Source organism: Caretta caretta, chromosome 22 (assembly GCF_965140235.1).
Source record: "Caretta caretta isolate rCarCar2 chromosome 22, rCarCar1.hap1, whole genome shotgun sequence".
Lineage (NCBI taxonomy): Eukaryota > Metazoa > Chordata > Testudines > Cheloniidae > Caretta > Caretta caretta.
In genome coordinates, this window is record NC_134227.1 from 8,382,044 (window position 1) to 8,397,863 (window position 15,820).

The following is a 15,820-nucleotide window of genomic DNA, read 5'->3' on the forward strand; positions in this document are numbered from 1 at the left end:
AGCTAATGACCTTAGAACGTGCCCCTTTCTGTCACATCATAGGGACACTTTAATACTCTGGAAGCTAGGAAGGAGGGAAATCAAATGAGTTCATTGATGCATTTGCCGAGATGCAGTCACAGAACTTTTCACCCAAGGATCTCAAAGCACGTTCCAAACACTGACTCAGCCTGATGGCATGCTATAACGAGGGATTATTACCCCTATTTTGCAAATCATGGAACTGGGACGCCGTGAGATAACGTCAATGGCAGAGCTTGGAAAAGAACGCAGGAGCCTTGATTCTCAGGCCCTGTTCTAATCGCTAGCTTGCACTGTCTCCCTAACTAAACAGGGCCACACACTCAGATCTTGGGGGCAGAGTGGGGCTGCCAATGAGCCCCCTATTCCAAACCCCAAGGTCAGAGGAAGAGCAGAATCACATGCTATCAGTTACGTGCAAGCTGTTGTTTTGAGATCCTCTTTCCTGGCAACTTGGGGTTTGCATCAACCTGCTGTCTTTGACTCTTCCCCAGAAACATGCTGAAAGCTGGAACTTTCGACGCACTGCCCTACTGCCCCATCGGTGCAATTAGCAGGTTTATTAAAACTGGAAAAGTGCTGAAGCAAAGCGGGCTGATGCAGGCAGTCAGCAAAATCTCAGCCCTTGCAGCATTTAGAAATGTGATGAGTCTAAACCAAATAGTGGCTTTTGGAGTCAAGTATTTCTAATTACCTGTGGAGGCAGCTCATGCCAATGGCTAATTTCCCACCTATACAACCGAATCTGTCAGGGTGGGCAGGTTGCCAAAGGGGACTGGAGACAATTTTTCTCAGTAGCTGGGCGGGACCTCCCCAGATGGGCCAGAGAGATGCGGTACCTGTTCTGCTCTCCCTGCCGACAGTCAGCTCTTAGAGTTGCCAACTGTGTCCACATATCTATTCAGGGGACACCATCATAGGGCCTAATCACATCAGCCACACTATAAGAGGCTCGTTCACCTGCACATCTACCAATGTGATATATGCCATCATGTGCCAGCAATGCCCCTCTGCCATGTACATTGGCCAAACTGGACAGTCTCTATGTAAAAGAATAAATGGAAGCAAATCAGACGTCACGAATTATAACATTCAAAAACCAGTCGGAGAACACTTCAATGTCTCTGGTCACTCCATTACAGACCTAAAAGTGGCAATTCTTCAACAAAAAAACTTGTGGACTCTGCACCTGGGAAAGGTGTCATGGTCCAGCAGCGACCCGAGTTACTGCAAAGGGACATCCCAATCCATCTGCCCTCGTCCTAAAATGGCACTAGCTACTCCCCCACAAGGAGGAAGATTCATAGACTTATAGAAGGGTGGGGACAGGAGAATGGAGGGCAGAGGGGAAATGGGGATTTCCCTGGAGGGACTGAGCAGAGGAATCCTCAGGACCACTTGGAGGACGGTGAGGAAGAACCCATGCTTCACAGGTTGCACCATGCTTTGCCTATGTTTTGCAGTGCATGCATCCCACTCTTCACACTGCTCCAAAGCAGCCAGAGGTGACTCTCAGCATGGTGAGATGTCAGTGGCCAAGGGAGCATTGAAGCAGGGCCAGGAGGAGCAGAAGAGCATTGGAGATAGCTGGGAATTTAGCCAGGTGGGCTAGAGGAATACGTATGTACCCCACATACGCACTCTCATATGGAAAGGGCTGAGAGAGCAGCCAGAAGGTTTGGTGAAGCACAAGAGCAGGATCAGGAGGTCCAATATCGAGCCAAGTTCAGGGTCTTGATCCTTATCTTCAAGGTGCTCAATGGCCTGGGTCCAGTGTGTATTTCAGATTGTCTGTAGCTCCAGCATGAAGTCTGTGGTCAACAATTCTAATCGCATGTCACAGTGGAACTTTTTACAATAAAGGTAAAACTCGTCTGTGCAGGAGACAGAGCTTTTTGAGGGGTGGTCTGAGACTGGCATGATGTCCCATAGGAACTAAGGACCATCACAAACCTCATTACCCTTCATTGCAAGGGCAAAGTGCACTTCTCTGACCTGCCTTATTCTCACAGGTCCAGAGAGCAGCATGGACATTTATTCAGACAAATACGTAAATAAACCCCTACCAAAATAACAAACCCCATAGCACACACAATCCTCCCCCTGGGGAGGTGATGAGAGAAAGAATGAACCGTACGGTGACAAATGTTAATGCACAGCCGGAGCTCAGATACTCTGGTGATGAGGGCGGTATAAGAACCTATATAGAATAGGATAGCCCCCAATTCACCACCATTTATTATTGTATTATTCAACTAGAACAGTCACTGCTGTAGGGACAGTTGCATCATGGGCATGTTCCTAGAGGGCTGCTTATATCAGTACAGATACAAATGAATCTACACAGGTATTTTGTCGGTAAAACTACACTGGCAGAGGGCTTGTGCCATTTGGGGAACTGGTCAACTTCGCTGGCAAAAGTTGAGGGTTTTGTTGGATGGACTCAAAATTGAGTATGGATGGCACTGGTATATATTTCAGATGTCCTAAGTTTGTGGATCTCTGCTCCACAGCTGAGATGGATGTTTGCCTACGACACCTGTTTCACGAAGGGATAATTCCTTACGGAGCCAGAGACAGCAGGGTCTCCTGGACTCTTCAGGGGACCAGGGTGGTTATACAGGAGCCAGAGGACAGTTTGACCCTGTGAACCCTGCACTCTCATTGAGGTCAATGGAAACAACATGCAGGACTGGGCCATAACTAAGCTATTCTAGGTGCTGAGTTCCATAACTCTGCCTGATTTTGGTGCTGCTCACCATGGAACTGTGGTTTATCATTTGTTTTACAGTAAGCACCAATCTCCACTGGAGCCCCTGCACTTGGCAAGAGACAGTCCATCCCCCAAAGAGGTTATGATGGAAATAGACTCTCAGAAGGCATGTGATTTGCCCACGGTCACACACTAGGTTAGTGGCAGAGACTGGCACAGAACCCAATTCTCCCGAATCCCAGTCCAACGACATGTCCATTTGCCTAGCATGGCCCTCCAGGGCTCACCCCTGATTCAGAACATAGTGCAGCAAGACCCGGGTGACTGAGATTCTTACCACGCCTGAGCCCCGCTTCATCCAGACGATGGTCAGTGATGGGTTCCCAGTCCAAGCACAGCTGAACACTGCATCTGACCCCAGGTCGACAAGGAGGGACTGCGGTTCTGTTGCCATCCTGGGACCAACTGTGCATAGGAGACAAGCAGAGAAGGTGACTGTGTGGAGAAACAGAGTCAGATCCACTGACCAGCACTATCCCCAGCCTGATGAATGACAGGCCAAAGGTTCAACCAATCAGAAGCTCCTGGGCCAAAGTGGCTATCAGGATGATGCAGACCCCTGAGCTTCCACCATCTCCCCCCTCCTTGAAGCATGCTCTGTTTTCACAGGAATGTAGGGCTGTAAAGAATCTCAAGAGGTCCCCAGGTCCAGCCCCCTGTGCAGAAACAGGACCAAGTAAACCTAGACTGCCCTGTGCAACCTGTTCTTAAACACCTCCAATGATGGGGATTCCACAACCTTCCCTGGAAGCCTGTTCCAAAGCTTAACTACAGTTATAATTAGAAAGCTTTCCCTTGTTTCTAACCTAAATCTCCCTTGCTGCACATTACACCCCTTACTTCTTTTCCTACCTTCAGCAGACCCAAAGAACAATTGATCCCCGTCCTCTTTATAGCAGCCCTTCCCAGACTTGAAGACTTATCGAGTCCCGCCCTCAGTCATCTTTTCTTCTGACGAAACGTGCCCTGTTTTTTAACCTTTCCTCCTAGGTCAGGTTTTCAAAACCTTTGATGAGTTTTCTTGCTCTCCTCTGGACTCTCCCCAGTTTATCCACATTTTACTGAAAAGCGTGGGGCCCAGAGCTGGACCCAGTACTCCAGCTGAGGCCTCGCCAGTGCCAAGCAGAGGACGACAATTACCTCCCGTGTCTTACACACGACACTCCTGCTAATACACCCTACTAGCCTTTTTTGCAACCGTACCACAGCTTCCCTGCTATTCACCAGGCCAATAACCCTGTCAAAGAATGAAGTTAGGTTAGTTTGGCAGGATTTGATCTTGACTGGCTATTCCTTATAAACCCCTGAAGGTGATGACAAATGGATGCTCACTAGTTTTTCTTAGGCTACATCTACACGAGAGACCTTAAGCGGCATAGCTTTACTGATGCAGCTGCGCTGCTGCCAGATCTCTCGTGTAGCTGCTCCGTGCCAATGGGAGAAAGCTCTCCCGTCATCATGATTAAACCATCCCCACAGAGATGCTCTCCCACTGACATAGCACCGTGCACACTACCGCTTATGCCAGCGAAACCTATGTTGCTCAGGGGTGTGTTTTGTTCAGGGATGTGTTTTTTTCACCCCCCCCGAGCAACGTAAGTTTTGTCAACATGAGAGGTAGTGCATGCATGGCCTAAGTAGATTTCCAGGTATCAAAGTTAAGCTGATTGGGCTAAAATTCTCTGAGCATGATCGATAAATACATCTCTCTGACAAGCCAGGAGAGCCAGGACTAGAAACCTGATTCTACAGCCCCAGGAAAGAGGCCTCTGCCTGTACCCCATGGAACAGAACCCCACTGGGTCCATTAATTTAGAGGTAAGAAAATAATCTGCACGGTCAACAATTCAGTGCAGTGTTAACAAAACCCTTAATAGCTAAATCACCAGGAAGCCCCGTTTTCTCTGACTCCAGGCTGCGATTGCCAAGGCCGTCTAGCAGATTGGGATTTCCGTTTCCCATTATTTTTAGGCAACTTTGAAAGTCCCAGAACTGATTGCAAAATTAACCTATGCGGAGGTGCGCTTTGGAGCCGATTTTAAGCTGTTCCTTTGGGGCTGGTCTGTGTTCCTGAGGATGCAGAAGCAGAGAAGAACTTACAGTAGACATCCACCGTCCTGCTGATGTTGGTACTTCCCAAAGCATTGGTCACCTCACAGGATACTGGCTCAAAGAAGAAGGTGTGGTCCACAATGGTCTCATAGGAGTCGCCCGATGCTTCCTTTATAACTTGACCTTTTTTTGCCCATCTGTAGAATAAAAAAATAGCAAGGTTGTCTTATTCTGGCAGATCTCATAGAGAGACAAGGTGGGTGAGGTGAGATCTTTTATTGGACCAACTTCTGTTGAGGAGAGAGAGAGACAAGCATTGGAACTGCACGGAACTCGTCTTCAGGTCTCCTGAGTTCTGTGTACCTAGTAAGCTTGTCTCTTTCACCAACAGAAGCTGGTCCAATAAAAGATTTTACCTCACCCACCTTGTCTCTCATACTAGAGACCAACATGGCTACAACAACACTGCAAACACTCATAAAGAAAGTATCAATTCCTCTACCCCAGTCATGGCTTCTGATAAATAAGAAGAGCTGACCTTTATAGGACATTTTTCATGTCACAAGATCCCAAAAGCCGGTACAACAGCATGCTTCTCTCAGCACTTAAATGCAACTGTCCCAAAGACTACAGCAGCTGTTGCATTATGTAACAATTTAGGAGAGGAAGGTGTGAAGAATTTGGTATCCAGTTTAAATGGCTGGAGGGATTTTAGGTAGCAGAATAGGCCATGCTTTCTGTGGTGAAAACCAGAGGAACGACACCAGGGATGGAACTGGGATTCTAATTTCCTGAGTCAGGATATCAGGGTTAACACACACAAAGGTCCACAGAATCTTGAATGCTCACAAATGGTCAGGACATTGGTTGTATTTAGACTTGAAGGATTCAATCTTTTATCAGTAAATGTTGGTGAACATATCGTTCACCGCACGCACACAGATCGACAGAGAAATATTTCCATCGATAATACTCGAAATGTACAGACAAGCAAAGAAAGAAACATGCTGCATGATAACCTATTTGAGTTGGATTTAAGGATATTTACTTTGCATGTTTTCACGTAACGTTGCCAGTTGTGTTTTAATGGTCTTAGAACTTTAACTTTTTGAATCTCAACGTCTACTGTCGTTAAATAATTAGCCTGACCCCTCTATCGTCTGACTTCTCACAATTCTCCTCAGCTATGAACATTTAAAATGGACAGAAATGAATAAAGATGCTTAAAGTTAAACACTGACATTATCCATCAAAATGATAAACAATGTAAATGGAATTCTGCCAAGCCTCATTGTATTTTACATCTGGGAGGGGGCACCCCTGAGACCCCATTGTCCCCTAGCACCAGGCTGGGGTATTGAATCTAGACTGACAGAGAGGGATAAGAGATCCCAACCTCTGCTCCCTGCTGAGACACCAACTCACATCCTGGGATTTCCTTGGAAGTGTCGCATGCAGTTACTGCTCTGGATAAACCCGTATAACATGTGAAAGCCAATAGCAATGACAGACACAATCTGCATCTGACTATCCAAAGGGCTGCTCATTCAGGGCCTAGGCCAAAACCCACTGAAGTGAGTGGAAAGACTCTGACTGACTGCAACGGCCTTGGGATCGCTCTGCTATTGACAAAGCCAGGCTGGATTTGGGTGCCATACAGATAATACAGGTGGGGCCCAAGAGGACACGCACTAGGCCTTATTGTTTAACCGCCTGGCTACCGTTAAGCCTTCGCGCTCCAGCCACGCCGCTGAGTACCACAGCCCCTACGTTTCCGCTAATGACAACGGGCTGCCAACAGGTGCAATGGAAAACCCGGCAGCAATGGATACGATTGATGGAGAATCCCTCCTCCCAAGCACAGAACAGTCCGAGTCCAACAAAGGTGTTCAGGAGTTCGCATCCTCAGCTGAGTCTGTGTCTGTGACCAGGCCTGCAGGCTGCGGCAGGGGACAACAGCCCTGGCCGCTGCTTGTTCTCATAGCAATTCCAGCAGGCAGGAGTGGCCAGCCCACACCTCCCTCCCCTCTCTGGGTTCACGGGGCTCCCCTGCATTTTCAGCTATGGAGCTGAGGGCCTGTCTGCAGTCGGGGTTTTTGCACCAACATGGTTACAACCCCCCTCACCCCTCCCAACATAAATATGTTGCACTGGTGCAAAGCAGGACTTGCACTACTGTGATTTTCCCTAAAAATCAGCGCTGTGCACCAAGTCCTAAGGTGGACATGTCTGAGCAGGATGTAGACTGGTGTGTCGGGAGAAAAATCCAGATCAGTGGCTAGTGACTGAAGACCTTAGCTGTTGGTTGCTTGCTGCTTGGGTCTCACTATTGCAACACAGAATGCCCTTTTGCAGAAGAACATCCTGTGTTTGGACATGATCATACTCAGCATGTAAGGCACCCTAAGGGCTCAGTAGTGCAGATGTTAAAACATCAGCCTTGCTTTGGGGACCTGGGCTGAAGCCCTGATGAGGTCATGACTGAGATCATGAATTTGAGGATTTCATCCTAGTCCTTAACAAGACATTTTTCTGTATCACAAAACTGCAACACAAGTGATCACCTCTGTTTAAAGGGACTGACTATAACAAGGAGGCTGCAGATCAGGCCTGAGGGGGTGCAGGACAGGAATAGCAGGGGAGATCCAGGCCAGGATTGAGATATCTTGGCAGATCTGGGGGACAGGGAGGAAACTTGTTCAGAGCTGCACCTGCTTCCAGGAAGAGCCATTAGTCTCTAGCTTTCATCAGCACCACACTGGCCCTTCATTCCTTGCCAAAAGGAATGCATCCCGGTCTATCGTCTGCTGTCCCATACTCGCTGTGCAGCTCACTCATTACTGCCTGCCACAGGCGCTGATTTAAACCATTCGCGAGTTGCTCTGCGTCCCAGTAAACATCTCAGCGCTCCTTTATTGGGGCAGACTCCTCCGGGGAAGGTTTGCAGTGAGAAACACCTTTCACTTGGATGCAAACAGCTTCAAATTTGCAAACACTGAAGAGTCAGCGGTGGAGGAAGCTGCAAACCAATCTCTGGGGGATTGGACCATCTGTACCACGGGCTCCTGCAAAGTCAGCCTGTAAGGTTCATCCCTCTGTTAACTGAATCCAGGCTGCGTTAGCTGAACCTTTCTGTCTCCAAAGTTAATTTAAGATAGCAAAGGTTTTCAAGGCACCCAGCACTATGGCATAGATGCACCTATTTAATTTGTTAGAAAAGTGGGTGTGTGTGCAGCAGGATGTGTGCTTTTGGCATACTGTAATGCACAAACCATCAGAACCACAGGTGAACTGAGTTTGGTGGTCTCAGTTTTGTAATCTCTAGTAAATATTTGCCCATAGGGCATTACCGCAGCAGAGTTGGCAGTCTGCAGGCATGAGATGCACCAGCATGTTTCAGAGTAGGACTGGGGGGCACTGGAAGAGATTTGTGCCAGAGCTGGAGCAGCAGAGGCTGGTATGCAGGTCAGGAACGCGGTGCATTGGCAGAGCTGGACTGGAATAGGGAGGGACGTGGCACATCAGGAACACGGTGCATTAGCAGAGCTCGGGGAGTTGGGGGGATGTTTGTGCAATGCCTGCCAATCAATGCAATCAGTCTTTCACTATCAAAAACACTAACCCCCCAGCTCACCCCTCCCTTTTTTTTGATTAAAGGGAACTTTATCCCTTTAAGGCAGCTGAAATAACATTACACTGAAAAGCCAAGCTGGCATTTGCTACACTGCAACGTGCAAATTGTCTTTGCGGACAAGCTGTCAACTCAGCACTTGAATTAAGCTGCTGTTTGCCAAACAATGAGCAACTGTGACCTAACAGGGCACCATCTGGCAACCTGCCACTCTGGGGCTGTTGGGAGAGTGAGTGGAGGAAGGGGGCGGGGGAGCCTATCAGGGTGTCTGAAACTCCAGCTGCTCTTCAGTGGCAGGGAAAGTAGTAAACACCTCAAAACAAAAAGTTAAATCAAAGGCAGTGACAATCCTCTGATGAGTCTCAATTCTCATTATCTCTGGGGGACCCACATCTCATCCACTCAGACAGGGGAGGGAGGATCAGGTCCTGCTGCCCCGTGGATGAAGTAAAGATGCCTTCTCCCTGTGTCCCAACCCAGGTGCCGGTAAATAGCAGTACCATGACCAGCCCCACCCTCCTCGAACAGCTGAGTGTGCGATCACCTGAAGTTCTGCAACAGCTTCTGTACTAGGAGCCCGTGCTTGGGGCAGGGCAGTTTTTCTTCCCTCCCAAGTCCTCTCCCTTTCCACCTCTCTGCTGTCCCCCCCGCCACTCCATTCGAGTCCTTCTCTTGGGGGTTGTTGTCTTTGCCTCCTCTCTTTCTTTCTGTCCTCCCAGCCAGGCTGGCCAAAGCTTGTCCCTTCTTCCTCACTGGCATTTCTAGCATCTGCAGCTCCCTGTCCCCACAGCTCAGACCCAGACAGCGACATTATAACAACAGCAACAATGGATCATACAGCAAGTCGAGGGCAGACGTAGAACCGGACTCTGGTCTGAGCACTAGCAGCATCCCCGATATTCCAGACCACATCGCTGTCATGGCCAGGCAGCTCAGATAGACAGCCGCGCCCTCCCACCGCGGTGCTCTCTGGGAGCTGCAATGGAGTGCCCGCAGCTCCAGTGGAAGTCAGTGGGAGCCACAGGGTGTCAGCACCTTGGACAGCCCGGCCTGAGTGGGAATGAAACGAGAACCTGAGAAGAATTTCTGAGTGTTACAGCCCTGGAGGAGCTCCCCTCCAGGATGCTCACCAGGCTGCTGAACTGGACTCAAGTGTTGGGTCCCAAGTAGTCTTGGCTTAGAATCATAGAATCATATCAGGGTTGGAAGGGACCCCAGAAGGTCATCTAGTCCAACCCCCTGCTCGAAGCAGGACCAATTCCCAGTTAAATCATCCCAGCCAGGGCTTTGTCAAGCCTGACCTTAAAAACCTCAAAGGAAGGAGATTCTACCACCTCCCTAGGTAACGCATTCCAGTGTTTCACCACCCTCCTAGTGAAAAAGTTTTTCCTAATATCCAATCTAAACATCCCCCACTGCAGCTTGAGACCATTACTCCTTGTCCTGTCCTCTTCCACCACTGAGAATAGTCTAGAACCATCCTCTTTGGAACCCCCTTTCAGGTAGTTGAAAGCAGCTATCAAATCCCCCCTCATTCTTCTCTTCTGCAGGCTAAACAATCCCAGCTCCCTCAGCCTCTCCTCATAAGTCATGTGTTCCAGACCCCTAATCATTTTTGTTGCCCTTCGCTGGACTCTCTCCAATTTATCCACATCCTTCTTGTAGTGTGGGGCCCAAAACTGGACACAGTACTCCAGATGAGGCCTCACCAATGTCGAATAGAGGGGAACGATCACGTCCCTCGATCTGCTCGCTATGCCCCTATTTATACATCCCAAAATGCCATTGGCCTTCTTGGCAACAAGGGCACACTGCTGACTCATATCCAGCTTCTCGTCCACTGTCACCCCTAGGTCCTTTTCCGCAGAACTGCTGCCTAGCCATTCGGTCCCTAGTCTGTAGCTGTGCATTGGGTTCTTCCGTCCTAAGTGCAGGACCCTGCACTTATCCTTATTGAACCTCATCAGATTTCTTTTGGCCCAATCCTCCAATTTGTCTAGGTCCTTCTGTATCCTATCCCTCCCCTCCAGCGTATCTACCACTCCTCCCAGTTTAGTATCATCCGCAAATTTGCTGAGAGTGCAATCCACACCATCCTCCAAATCATTTATGAAGATATTGAACAAAACCGGCCCCAGGACCGACCCTTGGGGCACTCCACTTGATACCGGCTGCCAACTAGACATGGAGCCATTGATCACTACCCGTTGAGCCCGACAATCTAGCCAGCTTTCTACCCACCTTATAGTGCATTCATCCAGCCCATACTTCCTTAACTTGCTGACAAGAATACCGTGGGAGACCGTGTCAAAAGCTTTGCTAAAGTCAAGAAACAATACATCCACTGCTTTCCCTTCATCCACAGAACCAGTAATCTCATCATAAAAGGCGATTAGATTAGTCAGGCATGACCTTCCCTTGGTGAATCCATGCTGGCTGTTCCTGATCACTTTCCTCTCATGCAAGTGCTTCAGGATTGATTCTTTGAGGACCTGCTCCATGATTTTTCCAGGGACTGAGGTGAGGCTGACTGGCCTGTAGTTCCCAGGATCCTCCTTCTTCCCTTTTTTAAAGATTGGCACTACATTAGCCTTTTTCCAGTCATCCGGGACTTCCCCCGTTCGCCACGAGTTTTCAAAGATAATGGCCAATGGCTCTGCAATCACAGTCGCCAACTCCTTCAGCACTCTCGGATGCAACTCGTCCGGCCCCATGGACTTGTGCACGTCCAGCTTTTCTAAATAGTCCCTAACCACCTCTATCTCCACAGAGGGCTGGCCATCTCTTCCCCATTTTGTGATGCCCAGCGCAGCAGTCTGGGAGCTGACCTTGTTAGTGAAAACAGAGGCAAAAAAAGCATTGAGTACATTAGCTTTTTCCACATCCTCTGTCACTAGGTTGCCTCCCTCATTCAGTAAGGGGCCCACACTTTCCCTGGCTTTCTTCTTGTTGCCAACATACCTGAAGAAACCCTTCTTGTTACTCTTAACATCTCTTGCTAGCTGCAGCTCCAGGTGCGATTTGGCCCTCCTGATATCATTCCTACATGCCCGAGCAATATTTTTATACTCTTCCCTGGTCATATGTCCAACCTTCCACTTCTTGTAAGCTTCTTTTTTATGTTTTATGCTTGCGGGGGCTGCGCACGGTTTAGGCCCTGTCTGTGGGCCTCCAGGTGCAGACCCTTTGTCTGACACCCCTCCTGGCAGTGGAGGCCCCCTAGTGCTGACTCCCCAGCTGCTCTGGCATGCTCCAGAGTTCCAGTGAAGCTGGGGACCCTCTGGTTTGCTGTTTCCCTCTTTGGGGGCTTTGTGACAGTGTAAGAGAGTAACACACACTCTGCGAAGGAATTTCGAAACACACACACTTTACACACAGAGAAAGCACAAGAGAGATACAGCTCTCTGGAAAAATAAACGCCTGCATGTGAGACTGCCTCAGTTTCCTCCCTCCTCCTGAACGCCCTGTGGAGCTTAGTGTCTTCCAGAGTCCTGGCCTCTTGTGCGCACCCCTCTCCTCTTTCCCAGTCTTGTTTTCTGGTTCTGCTCAAGCACACACAGATGCCCTCTTGCTTATAAGCAGAGTTTTGGTCATGAGTCCCAGTGGCAGACCTCATCCCCCAGCCATGCTGCAGTCATTTGCACAACCTGCTTAGTTTGTGGGGAAGGGGTGGAGCCAAAAAGAGAAACTACCAGTTAATATCCTTCCAGGGAGTCCCCACTGTCCTGAAGAGGCAAGATTCTTCAACTGTTAATGTCTGTCCCATCCAGGGCCACACATCCTGGGGCCTGACCCTGTCCCCTTAACACAAGATGTATGATGCAAGGAGGCAGTGGAAGACAACCACAGGAGCATGAATGTACAGAATTCATACAATCCAGGTAGAATTCACAAGTTCATATGGACGGATCCCGGAGCGTCACATTGGGATTGGGTGTATCTTGCACTGGCAGCCCGCTCAGCAGAGAGGGGGTCACGTGGCCTTCACTCCTGTGCGGGCTTTTACTGGGTGGGGACGGGAGATGTTTTGGCAGAATTGCTGTAGGAGTGTCCACGGACCACCTGTGCATGGTTAAGTGAAGCTCACTGAACCAGGATGGATGACCTAGGAGGTTTCACACACCATCTGATGACACAAGAATTTTGAAAGAGTTATTAGCAGTACAAATGTGAGCCTATTTGTATGCACTTGCTTGCTCTCCTACCTCATTTATCTTCGTGCCTCTAACAGATGCTGACTGGCCACTTGAGTTTCTCTGCCCTGCTGGGTTAGGGGTTTTTCAAATCAACTTCCCCCCTCCCTCCTTCACTAATTAATCAAGTGACTTTGCTTTTATTTCTGCGGCTGTGTTTAGGGTGTTAATGAGCAAAGCCCCTCATCTCTTTAGGATGAAATCAGCTCCTCGCTAGATAAGGAAGAAGAATACCAGCCTTTCACCGTACTAGAGACTCACCATCTTCCTCAAAATCTCAACATGCTGGAGAATCATTAATTAATTAACACAAGTCGCTATTATCTTCAATGCTCTACCGCGGGGGAAACTGCAGCTGGAGAAGACAAGTGGCTTACCAAAGGTCATACAGCAAGTCACTGCCAGCACTGGGAATAGAGCCCACAAGGCCTGACTCTCATTCCCCTGTGCTAACCATTATACTACACCCCCACTTGATACCAGCTAGGGGTTCAGAGGAGTCACAGATCAGGCCTCCCTGCCTCCCACCTCTCCAGATGTTGCCCACCTCTCTCTTGTCAAAGCTCCTGGAGCACCCCATCCATTCTTGTTGCCTTGACTCCCTTTCCCTTCTCCTGGATTCTCTGCAACCACAGCTTCTGCTTTGTCCACTCCACTGAGCCTGCCCTTACCAAGGTCACTAAAGTCATCCCCAAGGGTCTCTTTTCCCTTCTCATCCTCCTTGGCCTCTACAACGTGTTCAGAACAGCCAGTTACTCCATCCTTCCTGAGCCCTGGTCTACACTAGGACTTTAGATCGAATTTAGCAGCGTTAAATCGATTTAAACCTGCACCCGTCCACACAATGAAGCCCTTTATTTCGACTTAAAGGGCTCTTAAAATCGATTTCCTTACTCCACCCCTGACAAGTGGATTAGCGCTTAAATCGACGTTGCCGGCTCGAATTTGGGGTACTGTGGACACAATTCGATGGTATTGGCCTCCGGGAGCTATCCCAGAGTGCTCCATTCTGACCGCTCTGGACAGCGCTCGCAACTCAGATGCACTGGCCAGGTAGACAGGAAAAGAACCGCGAACTTTTGAATCTCATTTCCTGTTTGGCCAGCGTGGCAAGCTGCAGGTGACCATGCAGAGCTCATCAGCAGAGGTGACCATGATGGAGTCCCAGAATCGCAAAAGAGCTCCAGCATGGACTGAACGGGAGGTACGGGATCTGATCGCTGTTTGGGGAGAGGAATCCGTGCTATCAGAACTCCGTTCCAGTTTTCGAAATGCCAAAACCTTTCTGAAAATCTCCCAGGGCATGAAGGACAGAGGCCATAACAGGGACCCGAAGCAGTGCCGCGTGAAACTGAAGGAGCTGAGGCAAGCCTACCAGAAAACCAGAGAGGCGAACGGCCGCTCTGGGTCAGAGCCCCAAACATGCCGCTTCTATGATGAGCTGCATGCCATTTTAGGGGGTTCAGCCACCACTACCCCAGCCGTGTTGTTTGACTCCTTCAATGGAGATGGAGGCAATACAGAAGTAGGTTTTGGGGACGAAGAAGATGATGATGAGGAGGTTGTAGATAGCTCACAGCAAGCAAGCGGAGAAACCGGTTTTCCCGACAGCCAGGAACTGTTTCTCACCCTAGACCTGGAGCCAGTACCCCCCGAACCCACCCAAGGCTGCCTCCTGGACTCAGCAGGCGGAGAAGGGACCTCTGGTGAGTGTACCTTTTAAAATGCTATACATGGTTTAAAAGCAAGCATGTGAAAGGATTACTTTGCCCTGGCATTTGCGGTTCTGCCTTTGCAAAAGGTTTCTGGGGAGGGCAGCCTTATTTCGTCCTTCATGGTAGGACACTTTACCACTCCAGGCCAGCAACACGTACTGGGGAATCACTGTAGAACAAAGCATTGCAGTGTATGTTTGCTGGCATTCAACCAAAATCCGTTCACGCGGTGGGAGGAGGCAAAATGCGACCTTGTAACGAAAGCACATGTGCTATGTATGTAATGTTAACTTTCAAGGTTTACCCTGAAAGAGTGTAGCCACTGTTTTATAAAATGTGTCTTTTTAAATACCGCTGTCCCTTTTTTTTTCTCCACCAGCTGCATGTGTTTCAATGATCACAGGATCTTCTCCTTCCCAGAGGCTAGTGAAGCTTAGAAAGAAAAAAAAACGCACTCGCGATGAAATGTTCTCCGAGCTCATGCTGTCCTCCCACACTGACAGAGCACAGACGAATGCGTGGAGGCAAATAATGTCAGAGTGCAGGAAAGCACAAAATGACCGGGAGGAGAGGTGGAGGGCTGAAGAGAGTAAGTGGCGGGCTGAAGAGAGTAAGTGGCGGGCTGAAGACAGGGCTGAAGCTCAAAGGTGGCGGCAGCGTGATGAGAGGAGGCAGGATTCAATGCTGAGGCTGCTGCAGGACCAAACCAGTATGCTCCAGTGTATGGTTGAGCTGCAGCAAAGGCAGCTGGAGCACAGACTGCCACTGCAGCCCCTCTGTAACCAACCGCCCTCCTCCCCAAGTTCCATAGCCTCCACACCCAGACGCCCAAGAACACGGTGGGGAGGCCTCCGGCCAACCAGCCACTCCCCCACAGAGGATTGCCCAAAAAAAAGAAGGCTGTCATTCAATAAATTTTAAAGTTGTAAACTTTTAAAGTGCTGTGCTTAAAGTGCTGTGTGGCATTTTCCTTCCCTCCTCCACCACCCCTCCTGGGATACCTTGGTAGTCATCCCCCTATTTGTGTGATGAATGAATAACGAATGCATGACTGTGAAGCAGCAATGACTTTATTGGCTCTGCAAGCAATGATTAAAGGGAGGAGGGGAGGGTGGTTAGCTTACAGGGAAGTAGAGTGAACCAAGGGGCGGGGGGGTTCATCAAGGAGAAACAAACAGAACTTTTACACCGTAGCCTGGCCAGTCATGAAACTGTTTTTCAAAGCTTCTCTGATGCGTACCGCGCCCTCCTGTGCTCTTCTAACCGCCCTGGTGTCTGGCTGCGCGTAACCAGCAGCCAGGCGATTTGCCTCAACCTCCCACCCCGCCATAAACGTCTCCCCCTTACTCTCACAGATATTGTGGAGCACACAGCAAGCAGTAATAACAGTGGGAATATTGGTTTCGCTGAGGTCTAAGCGAGTCAATAAACTGCG

The 15,820-nt window shown here is 49.2% G+C and overlaps 1 protein-coding gene across 3 annotated transcripts in view; it reads right to left on the reverse strand.

The window, feature by feature from the left end:
* The window catches only part of KIRREL3 (kirre like nephrin family adhesion molecule 3), a 751,157-nt gene that overhangs the window by 76,377 nt on the left and 658,960 nt on the right, over positions 1-15,820 (reverse strand). For all 3 annotated transcript variants that reach the window (XM_048827391.2, XM_048827394.2, XM_048827392.2), the window contains 2 exons: positions 4,895-5,043; positions 3,072-3,199 (listed from right to left, as the gene is read on the reverse strand). In XM_048827391.2, coding sequence (XP_048683348.1) covers positions 3,072-3,199; positions 4,895-5,043 — 277 coding nt within the window. The remainder of the gene's footprint in view (positions 1-3,071; positions 3,200-4,894; positions 5,044-15,820) is intronic.